This window comes from Bos taurus, chromosome 27 (assembly GCF_002263795.3).
Source record: "Bos taurus isolate L1 Dominette 01449 registration number 42190680 breed Hereford chromosome 27, ARS-UCD2.0, whole genome shotgun sequence".
Classification (NCBI taxonomy): Eukaryota; Metazoa; Chordata; class Mammalia; order Artiodactyla; family Bovidae; genus Bos; species Bos taurus.
Window position 1 is genome coordinate 37141915 of NC_037354.1, and position 20274 is coordinate 37162188.

At 55.5% G+C, this 20274-nt stretch overlaps 1 protein-coding gene across 3 annotated transcripts in view; it reads left to right on the forward strand.

Annotated features, from left to right (window-relative positions):
* IKBKB (inhibitor of nuclear factor kappa B kinase subunit beta) overlaps positions 1–20274 on the forward strand; it is a 52613-nt gene that overhangs the window by 14162 nt on the left and 18177 nt on the right. For all 3 annotated transcript variants that reach the window (XR_009493068.1, XM_005226099.5, NM_174353.2), the window contains 5 exon segments: positions 1062–1156; positions 2846–2963; positions 5948–6017; positions 17622–17710; positions 18747–18836. Coding sequence is in view for 2 of the 3 variants with exons in the window: in XM_005226099.5 (XP_005226156.1) it covers positions 1062–1156; positions 2846–2963; positions 5948–6017; positions 17622–17710; positions 18747–18836 (462 nt within the window). In the remaining variant the exon portion in view is untranslated.

Here is a 20274-nt window from a genome sequence, read left to right on the forward strand (position 1 = left end):
GAGGGAAGAGTTAATCCTCGGGACCCAGGCTGTCTGTCGTTCACAAGAATTGTAGCAATTCCCTCATTCCCATTCATGAAGCTTCCATGGAGGGCACTATGTCAGATATCGCATTAGAGGTTAAACTCCTAAGGATGGACAGGCCTATAGTGTAACAGAGAAAAGAGAAAGTAACCCTGTGACCCTGCAGAAAATAAGTCTTTGGTGAGTAAGTGCTGGGAAGGAGTGCCCTGTTGAGACAGGAGGGCAGGAGCCCCTGCTGTGGGGGACACCCAGGCCTTGTCCCGGAGCAGAGACCAGAGGGCACAGGCTGGGCCAGTGGTCTGACCCTGACTGGGCATTGGAGGCCCGAGGTGGAGTCGCAGGAGGAGGATGGAGAGGTGGGTTAGAGCCCAGCTTCAGAGAGTTTTAAATGCCAGCGGCGCCTGCGTGGGTCTGCCATCAGGAGTGTTGCCCAATGCCTGCTAAGGGCTGGACGCTGCCAGGGGCTCAGCCTTGAGGCACCCCTGAAAGGCAGGTGGATGTCAGTGTTCCCACTTTACAGATAGAGAAACCAAGCCAGAGCCCGTGGTCCACCCAGCATCACAGAGCTGGGAAATGGCTGTGTTGGGATTTGAATCAGCCTGTGTTCCATCTCCTATACTGTGCTTGCCTTCTCTCTGGAGAGAGAGACCCCCCCAGCGAGAGAAACATGAAACCTGGAGCCAGGGCGTTAACTGTTAGGCTGAAGCACAGGGAAGTGCCTTTTGCTTGGGTCCAAGATCAAGTCCGGTGGTACCAGGGTTCAAGGAATGAGGGTTCTCTTGGGCAGAAGTGTTCCAAAGAGGTCTCAAGGGGGAGGTGGGGACAGAGCAAGGCCTGGGTGCAGATGTGGGGTGGATAGAGATGACCAGGGGGCAGGGCCGGGAGGTGGGCTGGAGGGAACTTGGGGCCATCCGTTAAGGGGCACGCTGCCGGCCTTGGGGGCCTGGAGCTGAGCGCGGGCTGTGTTCTGGGCCCGGAGGCGACAGCTGTGGGTTTGACCCTTGGCTGTCTCTAATCGTCCTGTGCATCCTCTGCAGGAGACGGGCGAGCAGATCGCCATCAAGCAGTGCCGGCAAGAGCTCAGTCCCCGGAACCGCGAGCGCTGGTGCCTGGAGATCCAGATCATGAGGAGGTGAGGGCCTGGGCGCCAGCAACCCTGGGGTGGGGGACCTCAGGGCTCAGGGGACACTACAGTGACTCTGGAGGAGGGCCTTAGGATCTGGAGCCGCAGCCCAGCTCTCTGGAAAGAGGCGTGAGGCCCAGCGCTGATACCCTGATAGAGGTGTCAGGGCCCCAGCCAGACTGTCCAGGCCGGTGGCCGCTGGGGCAGCGGCAGTGACAGCCCACGCCCCGGCCCCGCCAAGGGTTCTGAGTGGGCTTCCTTTGTTATATGATATAAAGCAGCCATTACGCTGAGTTTTCTGTCAGGAAAGATCCTTTTTCCCCAGTGTTTCCACTTCTGAGCTGGTAGGTGAGTGTCCCTGCTGTGAACCTTTTGGCAGAGTCTGTTCCTCCAGGGGGCCGGGGTGGGGGAGCTGGGGGGCTGCCCTCCCAGCTGGGAAGGCGCGGAGGAGTTACAGCCCAGCAGGGGCTCCCTCCCGACCCCGGGGAAGGGGGTGTCTTCTTGTGAGATGTGAGCACGTGCACATACACCGCACACTCTACAAGCAGACACACCTTCACACACATGACACACACACATGCCACATGCACAGACATGCCACAAACACACCACCCACACTCCACAGACACAAACCACATACAGACACCCCACACGCACCCCACATGCACACGCACACACACCACACGAGCAGACAGAGACACACCACACACACATGCCATACAGACACACACACATGCCACAAACACACACCACCCACACACACCACATACACATACCACACACACCATGAACACACCAACACTCCACACACAGATACACACCACACATATGACACACACTGTATACACCGCACACATACACCACACACAAACACACTGCCCACACTCCACACTCAGACACACACCCCACACCCCAGACACATAACACACATGCCACATGCACAGACACACCACCCACACTCCACATACAGACACACAGACCACACACAGACACCCCACACACACCCCACACGCACACACACCACACAAGCAGACACAGACACACCACCCACACTCCACATACAGACACACAAACCACACACAGACACCCCACACACACCCCACACGAGCAGACACAGACACACCACACACACGCTATACACACACACACGCCACAAACACACCACCCACACTCCACATACAGACACACAAACCACACACAGATACCCCACACACACCCCACATGCACACGCACACACACACCACAAACACACCACACGAGCAAACACAGACACACCACACACACATGCCATACAGACATACACACACGCCACAAACCACCCACACTCCACATATAGACAACACCCCCCACACACCACTACACACACCACACACACATGCCATCCACACACACACCATGAACACACCAACACTCCACACACAGACACCCCCCACACACACCCCGTCCCCACGCAGTGGCGTGCTGTCCGCAGTCCCTCCGTTTTCTCTGCTTTAGAACAGTTGGGAAGCGCGGGGGGCGTGCCGTGGCCTCTGAGGAGAACCAAGCTCCCCGGGCCCTCGCATGACCAGGGCTCACGGCGCAGACCGAGCGCTGCCCTGCCCTCGCCCCTGCACCCTCCAGGCCCCGGCACCTCGAGGCTCTGGGGAGCAGGGGTGAGCCTGGTGTCTGCCCCCCTCACCCGTTCCGCTTCCCCTCTAGGCTGAACCACCCCAATGTGGTGGCCGCCCGGGACGTCCCTGAAGGCATGCAGAGCCTGGCTCCCAACGACCTGCCCCTGCTGGCCATGGAGTACTGCCAGGGCGGGGACCTGCGCAAGGTGAGGCTGCAGGGCCTGGGGCGGGGCCCGGGGCGGGGGGTGCCTGCGCGGGGGCAAGGGGAGGCTGCGGGTGGCCCTGAGTCGGGGCCCGGGGTGGGGGTGCCTGCGTGCGGGCAAGGTGAGGCTGTGGGGCCTGGGGTGGGGCCCGGGGCCGGGGGGGGGGTTGCCTGCGCGGGGGCAAGGGGAGGCTGCGGGTGGCCCTGAGCGGGGGCACCCTAGCGGGGCAAGGTGAGGCTGCAGGGCCTGGGGCAGGGGGCACTCGGGGGGGACACGGAGGTCGGGGGGGGGGCTTGCTGTGCACTCTCTGGCTGTCCCTCGAGTGATGAGGGAACACCACCCGGTCATGTCCAGGGCAGGGCTGGACCAGCCCCAGACCTTCCTCCCCCAGCACGGCTGTGTCAGCCCTTTGGTGCCCCGTGGCCACAGTCCCTGTGAGCACAGCTTCTCCCAGCCATGGCTGCCCGGGGTCACAGAGCGGGGCAGGAAGGGACTGACTTGGCTCCAGCCAGCCGGGCTGGGGACCCAGAGCCGCCACTGACACAGCTTCTGGGCTGTGCTCCCTGCCTGCCTTCCCGCCATGTCCTCACGTCTCTGTATCAGAACACGGGCTGCGGGGTGGGTCCTGGGGGCCCTGTGTGTCCCATCTCGGAAATGGTACCACGACCTGCTCTTACTCATAGCCTGGTGAGCAGCCCTGCGATGCAGGGGAAACAGATGGGATCCCGAGTGAAGGGGGGCACCTCCTGGCCCAGAGGGGCTGGGTGGGGGGCTGGGCCGCCACAGCCGCAGCGGCAGAGCCTGGGGCTCACCTGCGGGTTCCAGCCGTGGGCCCCGCTTCGTCTGTGAGGACAGAAGTGTGAAGACAGAGCACGAAGACCGTGCAGGCTCTGGGCAGAAGGTGGCTTTATATTGCAGAGAGCTTGCCTCTCTGTCCATATCCCCCGACTCCTCCCCCCAGAAGAAGGTGCAGGGTGGCGGGCAGGACAGCCAGCAGGTGCCTCGTGCCCCCTCGGCCATTCCCAGAGCCAGCGCCGCCTGCTTTCCCACTGCTCTCCTGGCCCCTGCCACTGTCCCTCTCCAGAGGGACTTTCCATGAGGCCCATGTGCCCGAGTGGCCGTCTCCCGCCCGAGGGGTGGCCCGTCTGGGGTTGTCAGGGCAGGATATGAGCACAGTTGCTGGCACGGCCCACAAGCAGGGACTGATAACAGAGGCGAAACAGGGACTCAACAGAACTTCCATTTTCCTCTTTTATTTTCCTAACCTTTGACAGCCACTGGATTACTAACTGCAGCTATTTAGGGAGATAAAGCCATGTTCCTGTAGCCAAGAGGATACTCCTTGGCGGGCAGCGTGGGCGGTAGGTGGGAGGCAACCAGCTTACGTCAGCGGAGGACCTCCAACGTCATCTCATGGGCAGCGGGGAGCCAGGCCGCTGGGGAAGAGAGTGATACAGACTGGGGCGTGATTGACCCGGCCAGGGGTGCCGGGTGGTGCGGCAGAGGTAGGGTGGCGCCCCACAGGGCCTGCATCCACGTGGTCACCAGGGGAGATCAGGGAGGGGGGGCACTGCTGCCCCGGCGCCCAGGGTCCGTCATCTCAGTTCCAAGTGGAGTGGCCTGTCTTTCCCTGCTCCTGAATGTTCAAAATTCACACTCCTGGGCGGGGAGACATGCTTGGCCAATGCGTGCTGCTGCTGCTAAGTCATTTCAGTCGTGTCCGACTCTGCGACCCCATAGACGGCAGCCCACCAGGCTCCCCTGTCCCTGGGATTCTCCAGGCAAGAACAGTGGAGTGGGTTGCCATTTCCTTCTCCAATGCATGAAAGTGAAAAGTGAAAGTGAAGTCGCTCAGTCGTTTCTGACTCTTAGCAACCCCATGGACTGCAGCCTACCAGGCTCCTCTGTCCATGGGATTTTCCAGGCAAGAGTACTGGAGTGGAGTGCCATTGCCTTCTCAGTGGCCAATGCCTGAGTGAATCTAAAAGCCAGAGCTGATCAGAGGAGTGAGGCGCGTGTGCCCGATATAGGAACAACTCATGGACACACGTGGGGGTGGGGGTTACTTCGCATCGGTGCCCCTCTTGTCGGGAAATTGCTTTCTGAAGTCGAGGCTGGCTTCTCGCAGCAGACTGAGACCCTCGATAGGCCACCAGGGCCAGGAGGGCCTGAGCCTCAGGTGGACTCGCGTCCTGGGGCAGCTCCTTCCTGCGGCAGCCTTAGGGGTGGACAGACTCCTGGACCCCTTCGGTCCGGCATCTCACCCGTGAGCTGGGAAGGCCGCTGATGCTGGCCTCAGAGGAGGGCAGGGTGGGATGCAGTGAGATGGGGCAGGAAGGCTCCAGGGAGCACATCCACGTAGGTCTCCATCCGCAAAGAGCTCAAGGGCCGTGTGGGCTCTGGGTGCAAGCTAGCTTTGTACCTCCATCCACACCCCCTCACTCCTCCCTAGGGAAGAAGGTGCACAGATTTGGGGCAGCTTTGGGGCTTGGGGGGCAGGACAGCCAGGTGGCACTGTGTCCACGCTCAGCCGTCCCTGGACCCAGCGTCGTGTGCTTCCTGTTGCTCTCCTGGCTCCGTCGTGGTGCCGGCCCGTGGTGAGTGCTTGCCACGTGGCCCCTGCTGTCATCCCCACCCAGGGCAAGGGGAAGGGGTCGGAAGGAGGGATTCAGTGGGTCCCCAGGGCTCTTGGGAGCAGTGGATCAGCAGTGGCTGAGCTCCGGCTGCGCCCATTTCCCCAGGACCGTGGCTCAGGTGAGGCTCCGAGAACGGCTTCAGGGTCGCACACGTGAGCACCTCCAGGAGCTCGCAGGTCTCTTTCCTCCATCCCTGCCCGGGCCCCGCCCCGGCCAGTCCTGCCGCCCAGCGGCCTGCCCGCCCAGGACCCGGGGAGCACTCAGACAGCCTCGGCTGGCGGAGGACCCTGGTGGACAGTGCATTGGTGGCTGGTGACCGCTCTCCTGACGCCTCTCCCCCCTTCTCAACAGTACCTGAACCAGTTTGAGAACTGCTGCGGCCTGCGGGAAGGAGCCATCCTCACCTTGCTGAGCGACATTGGTAAACCCCAGCCCCGGATGTCTGGCCGTGCCCGCCAGGGAGGGGCCCTGAGGGCGCGGAGGGGAGGTGACAGGTCCGCCGGTCTCTGCGGAGGTGGGTTGGCAGGGACAGACGGTGGCGGGGGCTGGTGATGGATCGGTCGACAGGGCCTAGTCAGGCGGGCGCTGAACTCAGATAGATTTCCCTTCCTTCCGGACTAAGTCGTGTGCACAGAAGAGCGAGTTTCCTTTCCCATTAAAGAGCTCCACTCCCAGCTTTCCCGTAACAGCCAGTGATGGAGTTGGTTGTCCTTTGAATGCATCTCATCCCTTGGCAGTGAATTTTTCCACTTCCTCGTTGGTAGTTTTCTTGCTGGCTGAAGCCATAGGAAAAAACGGTGCTCCTTTAAACCCCGTTTAACCCTTGGCGTTCTCTGAGGAGGGTGTTGACGGCCCTCTGAGAAGGCCTGGCTGGCCTGAGCAGCAGGAGCCCGACCTCGGCGTGCAGGGCTCAGATACCACCTCCCTGGCCCTGGCACCTGCTCTTTTGGGGGCAAATCTGCAAGGTTGATGGTGCAAGGTGACAGTCCGAGATCGAGAGTTGAGAGGTACCCAGGGTTCGTCACTCAACGTTTGCCCCCAGTTTGGGGAGCGACACTGTTTTCACCCCTCGCCCACCGCGCCCTCTCGGAAGCTGTGTGTTTTTTGTTTTGGTGTGTTCAGACTTTCTGTTTAGGAAAATACCAAGCATATAGGAAAGTTGGAAGGGCAGTGCAGTGAAGCCCACAGGCTCGTCACCCAGGTTCACCAGTTATTGCCACCTCGCCCCGTCTGTAAAGCCGCGTTGCTGATGCTTGGCCTGGGGGGGTAGGGGGCTTGCAGTGCCCAGGCTTTGGCCTTGCCCCTGCCGCCTCTTCACTCTGGGCGAGAAGGAAGTGAGGGGGAATGGAGTGATGACGTGCTTACGGTTAGGATCCGAGCAGTGGGACGTGGAAAATTCCGTCTGTCCTGTGGATGGGGTTCACAGTGAGGACAGGATGACGTGGCACCAGTCGGGGGTTTCTTTTCCAGCTCTGTTGAGGCGTAGTTGACGTTGGACACGTGTGAGTTTCAGATGTGCAGCGTCAGGACGCTGCAGCCGTTTCACGTGACCTGAGTGTGCGTCCATCACCAGCCAGGCTGCTTCAGAGAGGGAGGCGCCCTCTCTGATTCCCTAGAGAGTCCAGTCCTTCAGCCAGTATCCCACCTGCTCCCCGGACCCCTGCCCACGCTGGCCCGTCCGTGCTGTGCATGGATGTTCACCTGTCTTCTGCGCCGGTGGCCACATCAGTTCATTCTCTTGAGTCGAAGGCAGGTTAGAAGGTTGGAGCATGATCTTTTGCTCTTCGTGGACAGCTTTTGTTTCTGGTTAGAGCTTCAAGTCTTTTCTGTATGTTATTTCTTCAAATGTGTTTTCACTTAGTAGGTTGTTTGTGCATTCAGGAAATTGTTGTTATGATAGTCTCTGAGTGATTGTCTCAGGCACACAAAACTGTCTACTCCCTCATGTACATTTAGCATCCTCCAGTGACCCTTACGATATTTACGGAGCCTCTGCGGGTCTCGTTTTTGGTGTGGCTACATGTGTCCAGGTACCACTGCCTCCTGTGGTAGCTTTCTCTTATGTATTCGAAGTGTGTGTGTGTGTAAGTTACATGTAAGTCAGAATAGTGAGGACAGGTAAGCCCTGGGGAAGCTTAAGTGGCTCCATTCTCCTGTCTGTGGATGAGTATCAAAGGTCGTTAGGTCGCTGGTTCCCTGTCTTCCTCTCTGTGGCCCCAAGTTGGAAATAATGAGGCTTTCTCTGAAGTGCTGGTCTGCTAGAATTAAACTCACAAAGGCCAAGACTTGATGTCAACGCTGTGTCTCCCACAATTGGAACAGTAGTACCTTGCGTAGCAGCTGCTTTATACATACTTGTCAGTGAATGAAATAAATCCCAAAGGAAATTAGAAGAAGGACCTACTTTTTATTTAAAAGAACAGCTGTTCACATAAGATTAAATGAGCCATCGGGGGTCAGATAGCAGCTCTTGCCGCCTGTTAGCAGCGTGGCCTTCGGCACATTGCTTATTTCCTTTAATGGATCTGTGTTGAGCTGTGCCGGGTCTCCATTGCCGCACTCAGGCTTCCTCTAGCTGCGGCGAGTCAGGACTGTTCCCCGTTGCGATCCGTGGGCTTTCCACTGCAGCATCTTCACTTGTTGCGGAGCACAGGCTCTCGTGTGGACAGGCTTCAGCGGCTGCGGCACTCAGGCTCAGTAACTGTGGCTCACAGGCTTCATTGCCCTGAGGCTCGTGGGATCAAACCCAGGTCCCCTGGATTGGCCGGCAGACTCTTAAGCACTAGGCCATCAGGGAGTCCCCTGTTACTTCTTAAGGGTAGCAGCTTTATTTGCTGAGAGACGGACACATGGCTCGCCTTGTGAGAACCGTCGGGAGGTAGGGCAGTTGCCATGTGCTGGTCCCTCCTGTCCTTCCCCCGGCCCCCCAGCCTCCCCTTTTGGAAAACCCCCGCTGTCCTCAGTTGGGCTGTGACCCAGGGCTGAGGTCCGGTGAGCCGGGCGGGTGGCCGTCTTCCGGGATGTCCCTCCCCGGAAGTGGCCGACCTTGCTCAGACCACCGCCCTTGCCGCCTCCTGGATGCCGTCCGGCCACCTGGCTGGGGGGTTGCTGATAAGCTCAGATTGTCCTTTCAGTCCCTTTTCTGATTTGTGTACGAGATTCATAAAGTTTATTGCTCTTGCACAATGTCGTCACGGAGCCCAAGTTCAAAGGGTTTCTGGGAGTTCCTCTCACATAACTCTCTTGTATTCTGGAACGTTTCCTGAGCCTGTTTTGTTCCAGTTAGTCCCAAGGGCCGACCCACGTCCCTCTGTGGAGCTGCCCTTCTGGTCCCTGCCAGGCTGACCGCAGATATGGTCAGAGCCCACCCCTGCCCCGGGGTGGGTACGTGGCCCTCTCTGGAGGACTCCTTGTTCTTCTTGTTCAGTCTCTCAGTCGTGTTCAACTCTTTGTGACCCCATGGACTGCAGTACGCCAGTCTCTTCTGTCCTTCAGTATCTCCCAGATTTTGCTCAGATTCATGTCCACTGAGTGGGTGATACTATCTAACCACCTCATCCTCTGCCAGCCCCTTCTCATTTGACCTTCAGTCTTTCCCAGCATCAGGGTCTTTTCAAATGAGTCAGTTCTTTGTATCAGGTGGCCAAAGGATTGGAGTTTCAGCTTCAACATCAGTCCTTCCAGTGAACACTCAGGATTGATCTTTAGGATGGACTGGTTGGATCTCCTTGCAGTCCAAGGGACTCTCAAGAGTCTTCTCCAACACCACAGTTCAAAAGCATCAATTCTTTGGTGCTCAGCCTCCTGTACAGTCCAGCTCTCACATCCGTACATGACTACTGGAAACACCATAGCTCTGACTGGCCGGTGACCCCTACTTAGCTTTAACCTCTCCGGTGCCACTTGTCTCCCAGAGATGCCCACACAGAGCAGCATCAGGATGATAGACACAGGCATTTCCCAGGGAGCTTCATGTTGCCCGAGAAGATCTTGCAGAATGCACATGAGCAAGTGAGCAGACGCCCAGGAAGCCTGTGGGTGAGCCCATTTCCTGCGCCAGGACAGGCGAGCCTGTTAGAACATTGCGCTTATGCTGCTGAGAGGTCTGGAGACAGGTGCTGAGGCAGCTGGAAGTGATCTGTCTTCCACATAAAGCGACCTTAAAATAGCTCAAGGAAGTTGTAACTCAGTGGACTCATTATCCTCTGGAAAACATTGCCATATGTTTCCTTCTGCCGGCTGACAGCAAACTCCTGCTTGCTCTAGAGGCCCGGGTCTCTGCTGCCTCGGGTGGGGACTGCCCATGCCCAGGCCAGCCGGATGGGACAGTAAGCGATCCCTGGGCCCTCCTGGACCTTGGCTCTGCACCGATCTTGGTTCTCCAGGCGGCCGGGGAGTGGTGGTGACCCACTGCCCTGTCCTTGGGCCTCCAGGGCCCCTGCTCGCTGTCCCGTCTGTGCTTTGCTCTCTGAGTCACTGTCTCTGTTCCCGTCGAAGCGTCTCCAAGCAGGTGTCCAGTCTGTCCACCTCACAGGACAGGGAGGGTTCCAGAGGGAGCGCAGGGCTTTCGGGACTCAGAGCCCTGGCTTTCTGCTCTGTTTCCTTTCATTGTGGCTTTTCTTGCTTGTTCTGTTGAATACCTACGTTCTGACTGCACTGCTGATTGTCATGAAAGGTGACTACCGCATCTCAGAAATTCAGATTATTTGTATATAGAGTACCTGGAAAATCGTAAGTAACCAGGTTTAACAAACATAATCAGAATGAAAGAGCTGCTCTCAGACCTGGCCTTCCCTACTCCCCCAGCTCTGCCTCCTCGTTCAGGGGCCTTTCCTCTCTAGAAAACCAAGGTGACTTTCTGGGCCTGCGTGTCCTCAGCTTGAAATGAGCACGTGGACTGGGTGAGCCCCAGGGTCCCTTCTAACTCTGAGTATTGCATCGTCACTGGTTTTGGTTTTGGTTTTCAGAAAGGCCGCCCAGAATGTCTCTGACGTTCGCTGTGCTGCCCCAGCCTGACGGCTCCCTGGGGTCCCCTGGCCTCTCCCTTCCTGCATCCTCTTCTTGGAGCTTCGTCTCGATGCTGTCTGTCTGTCTGTCTGTTCTTTCCCCCACCTGTGTGTCCCTCTCTGCACCTGGTGACCGCCCGCTGCTTCCAGTATCCGTGTGCCGGGTCTTTCTCACGACATCTCAATCCAACTGCATCTTCTCCCAAGTCTGTTTTCAACCCTGACCTCCATCCTCAGTTCCGAATCCACGTCTCCTTGGTGCTTCTCCCTGAGTCACTTCCAAGGTGAAGTCCTCGACGTCTTCCTTAAACCCGATCCCTTCCTGACGTCCTCTGTCTCATCCCTGGCCCCATCTTCTGCCAGTCACCTGGACATGGGTGCCGACTTTGAATCTCGTCTCTTCTTAGGATCTGCCCCTCTTCCCACCCCGCGCCCCCGCCCCCTGTTTGAAGTCTCCAGTCTTTTCCTTCGTGTGTACACCCTGCTTTCCCTTCCTGTGCCCACTGCCTCCACTCATTCAGAGTCGTTCTAGCACCTCACTGTCCTGGGCGCCCATTCCCACTGACTGATCACTCCCTTGTGCTTCTGAGAGGACACGTCCGTCCCCGTCCCCCGCTAGGTCGAGGCCAAAGCTCGTAGCCTCCCGTCTCTCCTGATTCGCTGCAGCCCATTTCAAAACCCGCCCTTCAGTCCCTTGTGAGCCTCTGCCCATGCACAGCTTTCAGAATGCTGCGCCGGCCCCTCCCCTGGCCTGCCCCTCCGTGGGGACCGCCCTGGCCCAGCGAGCACAGCGGGCCTCCCTCTCGGATTCTGCTGCCCTCGTGGCCTCCTCCACCCATTGCATGACCTCTGCCTGTCCTCAACAGTAAGGACTGACCCTGGGTTTGAGGCCTGTAGACCAGATTCAGTTCAGTTCAGTTCCATTCAGTCTCTCAGTCATGTCTGACTCTCTGTGACCCCACGGGCTGCAGCACGCCAGGCCTCCCTGTCCATCACCAGCTCCCCAAGCTTACTTAAACTCATGTCCATCGAGTCGGTGATGCCATCCGACCATCTCATCCTCTGTTGTCCCCTTCTCCTCCCGCCTTCAATGTTTCCCAGCGTCAGGGTCTTTTCCAAGGAGTCAGTTCTTTGCATCAGGTGGCCAAAGTATTGGAGTTTCAGCTTCAGCATCAGTCCTTCCAATGAATATTCAGGACTGATTTCCTTAGGATTCCTTTAGGATATGAGCCATGCCGTGTAGACCAGATTATTTGCGCAGTAAGTGACGGAAATGGTTCGATCCAGCGGCACATTTTCGACAGCTGCAGCCACACAGAAGACACTTGTTCAGGACGGCAGGATGAAGAGAGGGTGACTCTGCGCTTCCCTCTCAGCACTGGCAACACCGCCCTGCCACCTCGCTCGTGAGTCACAGGCTCTCCTTTAGCCAAGAACCCATTAGAGGGACTGGATCTTTCTCCACACCTCCGCACTTGGCCTACCAGCCCGTCTTGCTTGGAAAGCCCAGTGACATCAGAGCGACTGGCACTTAGTAGGCTCACAGCCAACTTTTACTGAGTGAACAGATGTCCTCTTGCCCTTCTCCGTCATGGTGACTTAAACCACCGACTGGTGACTGTCTCTTCTGTCTCTTCTAACCCGTGTGTCAGCTTGCTGGTCTGTGATCTTTAAGTCTTATGCACTGTTTAATTTATTTATTTGTTTGTTTTTGGCTGCGCAGGGTCTGTTGCTGTGTGCGGGCTTTTCTCCAGTTGCAGCGAGTCGCGCTCCTCTGCAGTGGGGTGCGTGGGCTTGTCACTGCGGGGGCTTCTCTTGTTGCAGAGTGTGGCCTCTAGTAGCTGTGGCTCACGGGCTCGGTTGCTCCACAGCACGTGGAATCTTCCTGGACCAGGGATCGACCCTGTGTCCCCTGTACTGGCAAGCGGATTCTTTAACCGCTGGACCACCTGGAGCGTCCCTGGTCCATCGATCTTTGCATTTCCTCCCCGTGGCGTGTATCCCGAGCAAGTGTACCCTCAGGAGAGCTCAGTGGTCCCTTTCAGCTCAGGGTGTGGTCAGTAGGCTTCGTGGACAGTCCTCACACAGCCGCTTCTCTGCATGGGAGTCTAGCTGGTCCTGTCTGTTCCCTCATCTCTGGAGCGTGGTTTGGGATTCTGGCTCATCAGTGAGAACTCCGGAGCGGCACAGTCTGCAGTTATATGTCCGTGTCTCCCTCACGAGCCGGCGGGAAGCTGGAGTCCAAGACCTGGGTGCCGCTCCTGCCAAGGCCCCAGGAGGCCGCGGTGCTTGATGCAGACCCCCCGGGGCAGCGTCTGTCTGAGGAGGCGCCGCTGCATGGGGTAAAGTCCACACAGAGTGCCACTCGGCACCTCTTTCCTGTCACGGGACCGTGGAGTGTGCAGCCTGCAGGCTCTCATGCTTGTGGGCCACTTCTCCAGTTTTATGCGCTTGCAGTATCTCTGTTGTTAGGGGCTTTGACTTTTAAGAAAGTTTCAGACGCACAGGTATTTCTTTTTTCCATCTCAAATTCTCATGTTCCATCTAATTTAAGTCAAATTAAGTTCTCTCGCCTTGAGAAAATTCTGATTCATGACACGGGCCTCCCCCCCCCGCCCCGCCCCGTGGTCCCGTTCTGTTAAATAAGGCATAGTCAGACCGAACTGAGCCTCTCAGGGACTGATCCTGGAAGGGGCGCTGCCACCGAGCCCTTGCCCGTCAGCGTTTTGACCATTTCACTCAGTGTAAGAAACCACGTGTTACAACATACACAGGACTGTCAATATGCGTATGTAGTGTGCGTGTGTGTACAGTAATAGCGTGTATACGTATGCAGTGTGTGTATATCACACACACACTATATATAGGACTGTCTAATTCCAGGTTTGACTAGGTTGACAAAAAGTATTGAAAACGAGGGACTTCCTGAAATGAGAGCTCAGATGTGTTACGAGCAGTGGCTTCAGCATAAGCAGAGCCCGCTGTTAACAGGGTCACCGGCTGGGTCACCGGCTTGGCCTCCGTCTTCCTAAAGACCCGGGCACGGCTCTCGAGCGTCGTGGCACTGAGCTGTGCCCTCCATCTGATGTGAGCGCTCTGCCTCCCAGGGGCTTCTCAGGGCACCTCCCCGCTCGTCCTCCCCCACGTCACTCTCAGTGGGACATTCACGTCTACGTCACAGGCCTTGCCTTAGCCTGGGCGTTCCTACTTGTTCAAACTACAGTGAGCCTCAACATTTCACGTACCCTGGCCTTGGACAAACGGAGCCCCGCCTTTGTGTTAGAACCCCTGACGCTCATGTCACACAGCCGCACGGGCCCTGGGGCCTCGGGGGCTGAGCAGACACACCCCATCCTCCCCGCAGGTGCTCCCCGCTGGCGTGAGTTCACGTGAGGGGAGGCCGTGTCCCCGTGTGCAGGGTCGTGCCCAGACGGTTATCAGAGCCTGTTTTCACACTGCGCTTTGACCCTAGTAAAAGTCAATAAAACCAAAATGAAAGTGCTGGTGAGAAGCACCAGGCTTTTTTTTTTTTGCCACGCCCCATGGTACGTGCGATCTCAGTTCCCCGACCAGGGATGGACCCACACCCCCTGCAGTGGACAGGCATCTGAACCGTGGCCATGATGGCCAGGGAAGTCCCCCAGCAGACAAGGTGGGTGGCATATGGGGTGTACCCTCTGAGAGCAGTGGGCATGTTGCTTCATCTGGACGTTTGTTGGGCCTAAGCCAATCTGCTGTGCCCAGTTGTGAAAGCAAAGAAGAGGGAACAAGTGTGAAATGTTGAAACTCTACGGTCAAAGGCTGGATTTAAGGGCAGACTCAGTGAGAGGTTTTGCGATTTCACTTAATGTGTGGCTGGAATGCCCCCAAGAAGGTGGAAGGTGGGTGTTTAACTGTCAGGGGTTTCCCTGTGTTTTCAGAAAACACTCAGCACGAGGTCTTCACACAGCATGTCTGGCCCCTTGGGCTCTGCGAAGGGTGTCTCCTCCCCCTTGGGGTGCACCCCTTCCCTGCTATGCCCTGGCCCAGACCCTTTAGTAAACTTTTCTTAGTGTGGTTATTGCTTTTGCTTTTGACCTTTTTTTGCCTCTAATAAAAAAAAAAGAGGTTCACGCCATTACAACATGGACATCCCTCTGAGTCAGGTAATATAAGCGTAGATAATTTTAATAATTGCCAGTTATACTGTGGATTTCCCGTGATTCCTTTAGCCCTTCCGTGATGGGTGACTTTTCATTCGTCTCTAATGATCTCACTTGACACTGCGCAGTCCGCACCCGGGTTTGTAGGTGATGGTGCTGTTGGCTTTGTAAGCTGGATTGCCAGAGGCAGAAGCAAAGGGTCAGACGATACATACGTCTTAAAATGGAATAGCTTTTGCCATGTTTCTTTCCCCCAATTGCACAGCAGTTATTACTCCTTCCAGCGATGTAGGGAGTGCCTTTCACATCTCATCTGAAATTCCTTCTGCTTGAAGAAGTGAAAAGGCATGTTGTTCCCTTCACGCGTGCTTTGTGGACGGCCAGTGAGCCTGAGCGACTTCGTACGCAACCGCGTAATTGCTTGCGGTCCGTGTTTAATTTCTACTATAAGCTCCCCTTTCATGTGTTCTTTGCCAGTTTTTCTACTGGTTTGCTTTCTTTCTTTGTTATTAGAATGGTCTTTTCTTTAGTAAATCACTAATTACTTAGCTCTATTGATAGTAGATGATAATATTTTTAAATGTGCCTAAGCTCGGAAAATAAAAACATGGTCATTTTCTCTTAAACCCCATCCTCAGTCTTTATCCTTAATCCTTCTGGCCTGAATCTAAAATCCTGGGAAGCACCTGTCTAACCCACTTCTTTGGGTTTTTTTATGTTCCTTTAAAGTAAAAAAAAAAAAAAAAAAAAGCTTTTTTTTTTATTTAGAAAAGTAACATAACATTATGATTCTGAAAATAGTAGTGTCGCTTCCCTAACACCTGCGTTGCTTTCTTACTGGCTTGTAGGAGTTTTTGTCTGTAGATGCATGTTTTTGGCATATGTGTTACAGATATTTTTTTCCCCCTTTTTTGGTCTTTTGCTCTTTGTATAGTATCTTTTGCCATAAATTTTTCTTTCTTTCTTTTTAAGTGAAGTGTAGTTGATTTACAATATTTCAAGTGTACAGCAAAGCGATTCGGTTATAGACATGTGTGTGTATGTAGTTTTCATTCTTTTCCATTATAGTTTATTATAAGCTGTTGAGTATAGTTCTGTGCGCTATACAGTAGGTCCTTGTTGATTATTTTATGTTCTGTAGTGGGTGTTTATTCATCTCAGACTCCTAATTTACCCCTCCCGCTTCTTCCCCTTTGGTGACGGTTAAGTTTGTTTTCCGCCTCTGTGAGTCTGTTTCTGTTGGTGTGTAAGTTCATTTGTATCATTTTCTTTTAGATTCCACAGGTAAGTGATACCATGTGATATTCATCTTTGTCTGTCTGGTTTGTTTCACTTACTGTGATAATCTCAGGGTCCATCCATGTGGCTGCAAGGCATTGTTGCGTTCTTTTTCACGGCTGAGTGATACTCCATCGTGCGTGTACCATATCTTCTTCATCATTCATCTGTTGATGGATGTTTAGGTCGCTTCCGTGTTTGGCTGTTGTAAATAGCACTTCAGTGAATGCAGTGGTGCGTGTATCTTTTTGAATTAGAGTTTTATTAGAGATAGTAATATACGATTCATCTGGTAACTTTATTTTTAGCTGTTTAAGGACCCTCAGTACTCTTTTCTCTAGTTGCCACAAACTTTTAAAACCTCTTTGTGTTATTTGTTTAGCTTTTTTTTAATGCCATATAGTTTTCCTCCCATGACGCTTTTTTTTTCTTTTTTTTTTTTGCTAAATTTATCCTGTGGTACTTTAGAATTTTTGCTGTTAGTGTGAATGGGATTTTTTTTTTCCTTTCAACTGGATCTATGACAGGGCAAAAACTGTTGATTTGTATCTACTTGTTTTGCTTGCAGACAACTTACTACATTTCCCCCAGTTTTTAGTCTATTGAGTCTTCTACGCTTAGAGTCAGATCATTTCCAGATAAAGATCATTTTATCTCTTTCTAATACTTCTTGTTTCTTTCATCTGTGGTACATCCAGGTTGTTAGGACTTCTGTTAAAACCTCTCTTAGGGGTAAAAGCCACATCCTGATGGTCTGAGCCTTGGCCGTCCTGGCTCACGTGGTCACGTTTGTTCTTCACAGCAGAGGCTGCGGTAGCGAGTGAGCCGGGTGGTGCGGGCTGCTTCCTTGTCAGCTAGAGTCTGAGCGCTTTAAAGTTGGGAACCACGTCCTCCCTTATTTCACGGCCCTCAGAGCCCAGCAGAGGATGGGGCACATGGCAGACGCACGCTGGACCGGCAGGTGTATTGAAGGCGCCCCCCATTCTCCCCTTCTAGGCACCCTACCCCGCTTCCTCCCTGGAGGCAGCTCTGCCCTGCATCCTCTGCATCCGATGACCAAGTGCTGTCTGCCCAGAGGGCCCGTCTCCCTTGCCCACCCTGCAGAATTTACTTTTCGAGCCTCTAGACCAGAGAAGGTCCCCGTCTCAAAGTTAATCAGCACCTCCTGGAGGGCTTGATAGAGAGCAGACTGCCGGGTCCCCCCCGCCCCAGTTTCTGATTCACTCCACCTGGGGCGGGACCCGAGGGTTTGGCGTTTCTGTGTACCAAGTCTGATGCTGCCGGACTGGGCTGTGCTGTTTGAGAACCGCTGCTCGAAACGGGAGGTGGTGACCTCGTGGATGGAAGGCTCGGAGTTCTTTACCCGAACCAGGCAGATTCTGGTGCTGGCCCAAGTTCTGCTCACGTAGCCAGGTCTCCCTCCCTTCACTGGCTGGGCGTCTGTGGGCCTGTCCCCCACCGCCCCCGCTGTGAGCCCCTGCACGGAGTCGGGGTGTGTGTCCGGGACACGCAATAACCGTCTTTCACTGGGAAGGCAATGCCGAGTAAAAGGCATCGTCCAGGCTTAACGGGAACTCACTCCCCTTTCCACCCTCTCAGCCTCTGCACTTCGATACCTTCATGAGAACAGAATCATCCATCGGGATCTGAAGCCAGAAAACATTGTCCTGCAGCAAGGGGAACAGAGAGTGAGTGACCCTGCGGGCCAGCCTCGGGGAGGGGCGGGGGAGCGTGGGCTGAGCAGCTGGGGGCAGGCAGTGGGGGCGAGGAATGCGCTTTGCGTGCCTGCTTATGTTTGGGTTTCCTTGCTCATGCTTTTGCTTTGATTCTCTGGGAGTGCTCTTTGAATCGAAACAAAATCCAGCACCAAGTTCTGGCTCGCAGGTTGACGCCAGTTTGAACAGACCACATTGTTAACCATCCCAAGATGCAGGAATCCGATAAGAAAAATAGTGTTTGTCTTCCACCTGCCACCCCCTCCAGCCTTGGGGCCTTGCACTTCTTGGAAACATGTTTTTTGTTTTCCGTTTGTTTGGGAGCCTCAGCTTTTGAAGCTCACAGAGAATCCAGCTGTAGGTGGGTTCTGGACGTGGCCGAAAGGATGTATTTGGAGCTGGCCTGGTCCAGCCTGCAGTTTCCCCAGAGCTCTCAGGGGCCCCCCTGCTCAGGTGTGGGATCACCTCCCTGCAGGGCTGGGCCATGTTTGTTCAGCTGGGTGGCGAGCAGGGCTCAGATGAGTGGAATGCAGCCGCTCAGCCGTGGGCCGTCTGATCTCTCCCCCGCGGCTTCCGTCAGCGTAACCCACGCCCGTCCTGGCCCTCACCTCTGTCCCTGTTCACACCCATTCCCGGCAGTCTATCGGAGGTTGGAGAATTTAAGGTGTTTACTGAGAAGGAAGCCCACCTGGTCCTTCGCGTCACGGCAAGTCCAGGGTTCGCAGTCCCGAATTCGGGCTGCGTGGTCACCGAATTCTGACCTTCCTCCAGCAGGTGTTCACCAGGCAAGGGGGGACACGCGCCTGGCGTTTCTACGTTGTTTCTTTTGCCTGAACCTACCGCGTCTAGGGCATTCTCCTGCCTATTTGGCGGTCCTTAGGCGCTTGGGGTCTTAGGACTGGGAATCCAGAGATACACCCTCTGCACCAGCAGAGGTGCTCAGGATTCTTGAAGGACAGCGGACTCGCGGAGCCCTCAGATGTCTCCCCCTCCTTGATTTTTCTTCCAGTTAATACACAAAATTATTGACCTGGGATACGCCAAGGAGCTGGACCAGGGCAGCCTCTGCACGTCCTTCGTGGGGACCCTGCAGTACCTGGTAAGAGGCGGGTTCCCAGGTCTGCGCATCAGCCTCTCTCTGGAGGCCATGGCCGCAGGGCTCTGCTTCCTCCCTCACCTTCTGCCGTCTGAGCTTGCCGGCTCTCTGGATGACTCCTGGAGGCACAGGAAACACTGGTGTGTGAGGTCAGACTCCTCGTCCTCCCAGAGGCCCAGGCGGGCGCAGTCATCCTCTCACGTCTAAAGGGCTCTGCTCCTGGGCCTGCGCGCGTCCCGTGACCCCCCATGCTGCGGTGTTCTAGCCCAGAGAGTTTAAACCAGGCTCCCGCTGCTCCAAAGGGCTCTCCGTTCCCACGCCACATCACGGGGGCCAAGGGCAGAGGGCTGGCTTCCAGCTCCAACCCTTTCTTCTTCTTATTTGGTCTGAATGTTGTGGCTCTATTTGAGTCCCCCATTCATCCAAGAAATACTGACCACCTGTAGTTTTTCCTTTTTATGTTTTATTTTTTTTGTGGGGGGAAGCCACATTGCACATGCATATATTTAAGGCTTTTTTAAAAAAATTATTCATTTTAATTGGAGGATAATTGCTTTACAATAGTGTGATGGTTTTTGTCGCACATCAGTATGAATCAGCCACAGGCATACATGTGTGCGCCCACATCCTGAGTCCCCCGCCACCTGCTGGCCTCCCCACCTCATCCTTCCAGGTCGTCACAGGGCGCTGGCTCTGGGTGCCCTGCTTCATACATCAAACTTGCACTTAAATGTATTTCTTTCTTATACCAAGAAAGCCACTTTTCTTGGAACCCAGTGCTTCCCAAACCTGTTTTTCCTGGAAGCTCTTCCTCACGTCCTGCAGACAAGCTGCAAGCGTCGTTTTAGAGTTTAGGAAGAAGGTGGACGAGGCCCCGGTACACAGATGATGAAGCGGTTGGACTTGTGATAAGGACTGCGAAGGGAGAGCGCGGGATGTTGTGACACGTTAGGGGGACCTGGTGCTGGGCCTGCACGTCCAGGGACTGGGGGTGCGAAGAGGGAGCTCCAGGCAGTGGGGCAGCAGGAGGCGCCCAGAAGGCACAGCCGGAACCAGAGGAGGAGGAGGCCATCTCGGGTTGAGGCTGGAGAGGGAGGCGGGGGACAGGTCATTCAGAGCCTCGCTGGCTGCGTTAGAGACTCCAGACTTGATCCTGAAACCTCTGGAGGGACGGTGAAGGGTCTTGGGCATGAGAGGAGTCAGGTTTACCTTCAGAAGAGACCACACTTGGCACAATGTGGAGGGTGAGCTGCAGGCAGCGGGCGAGTGGTATGGAGGCCGTTGGGGCGGGCTAGTCTGAGCCGGTGGGCAGCGTCAGGATGTGGAGGACGGCTCAAGAAGTGCCTGAGAGAGGGGCCTCCCTGGGGAGGTTAGGACTCCGCGCTTTCACCGCCAAGAGCAAGAGTTTGATCCCTGGTCAGGGAACTAAGATCCCACAAGC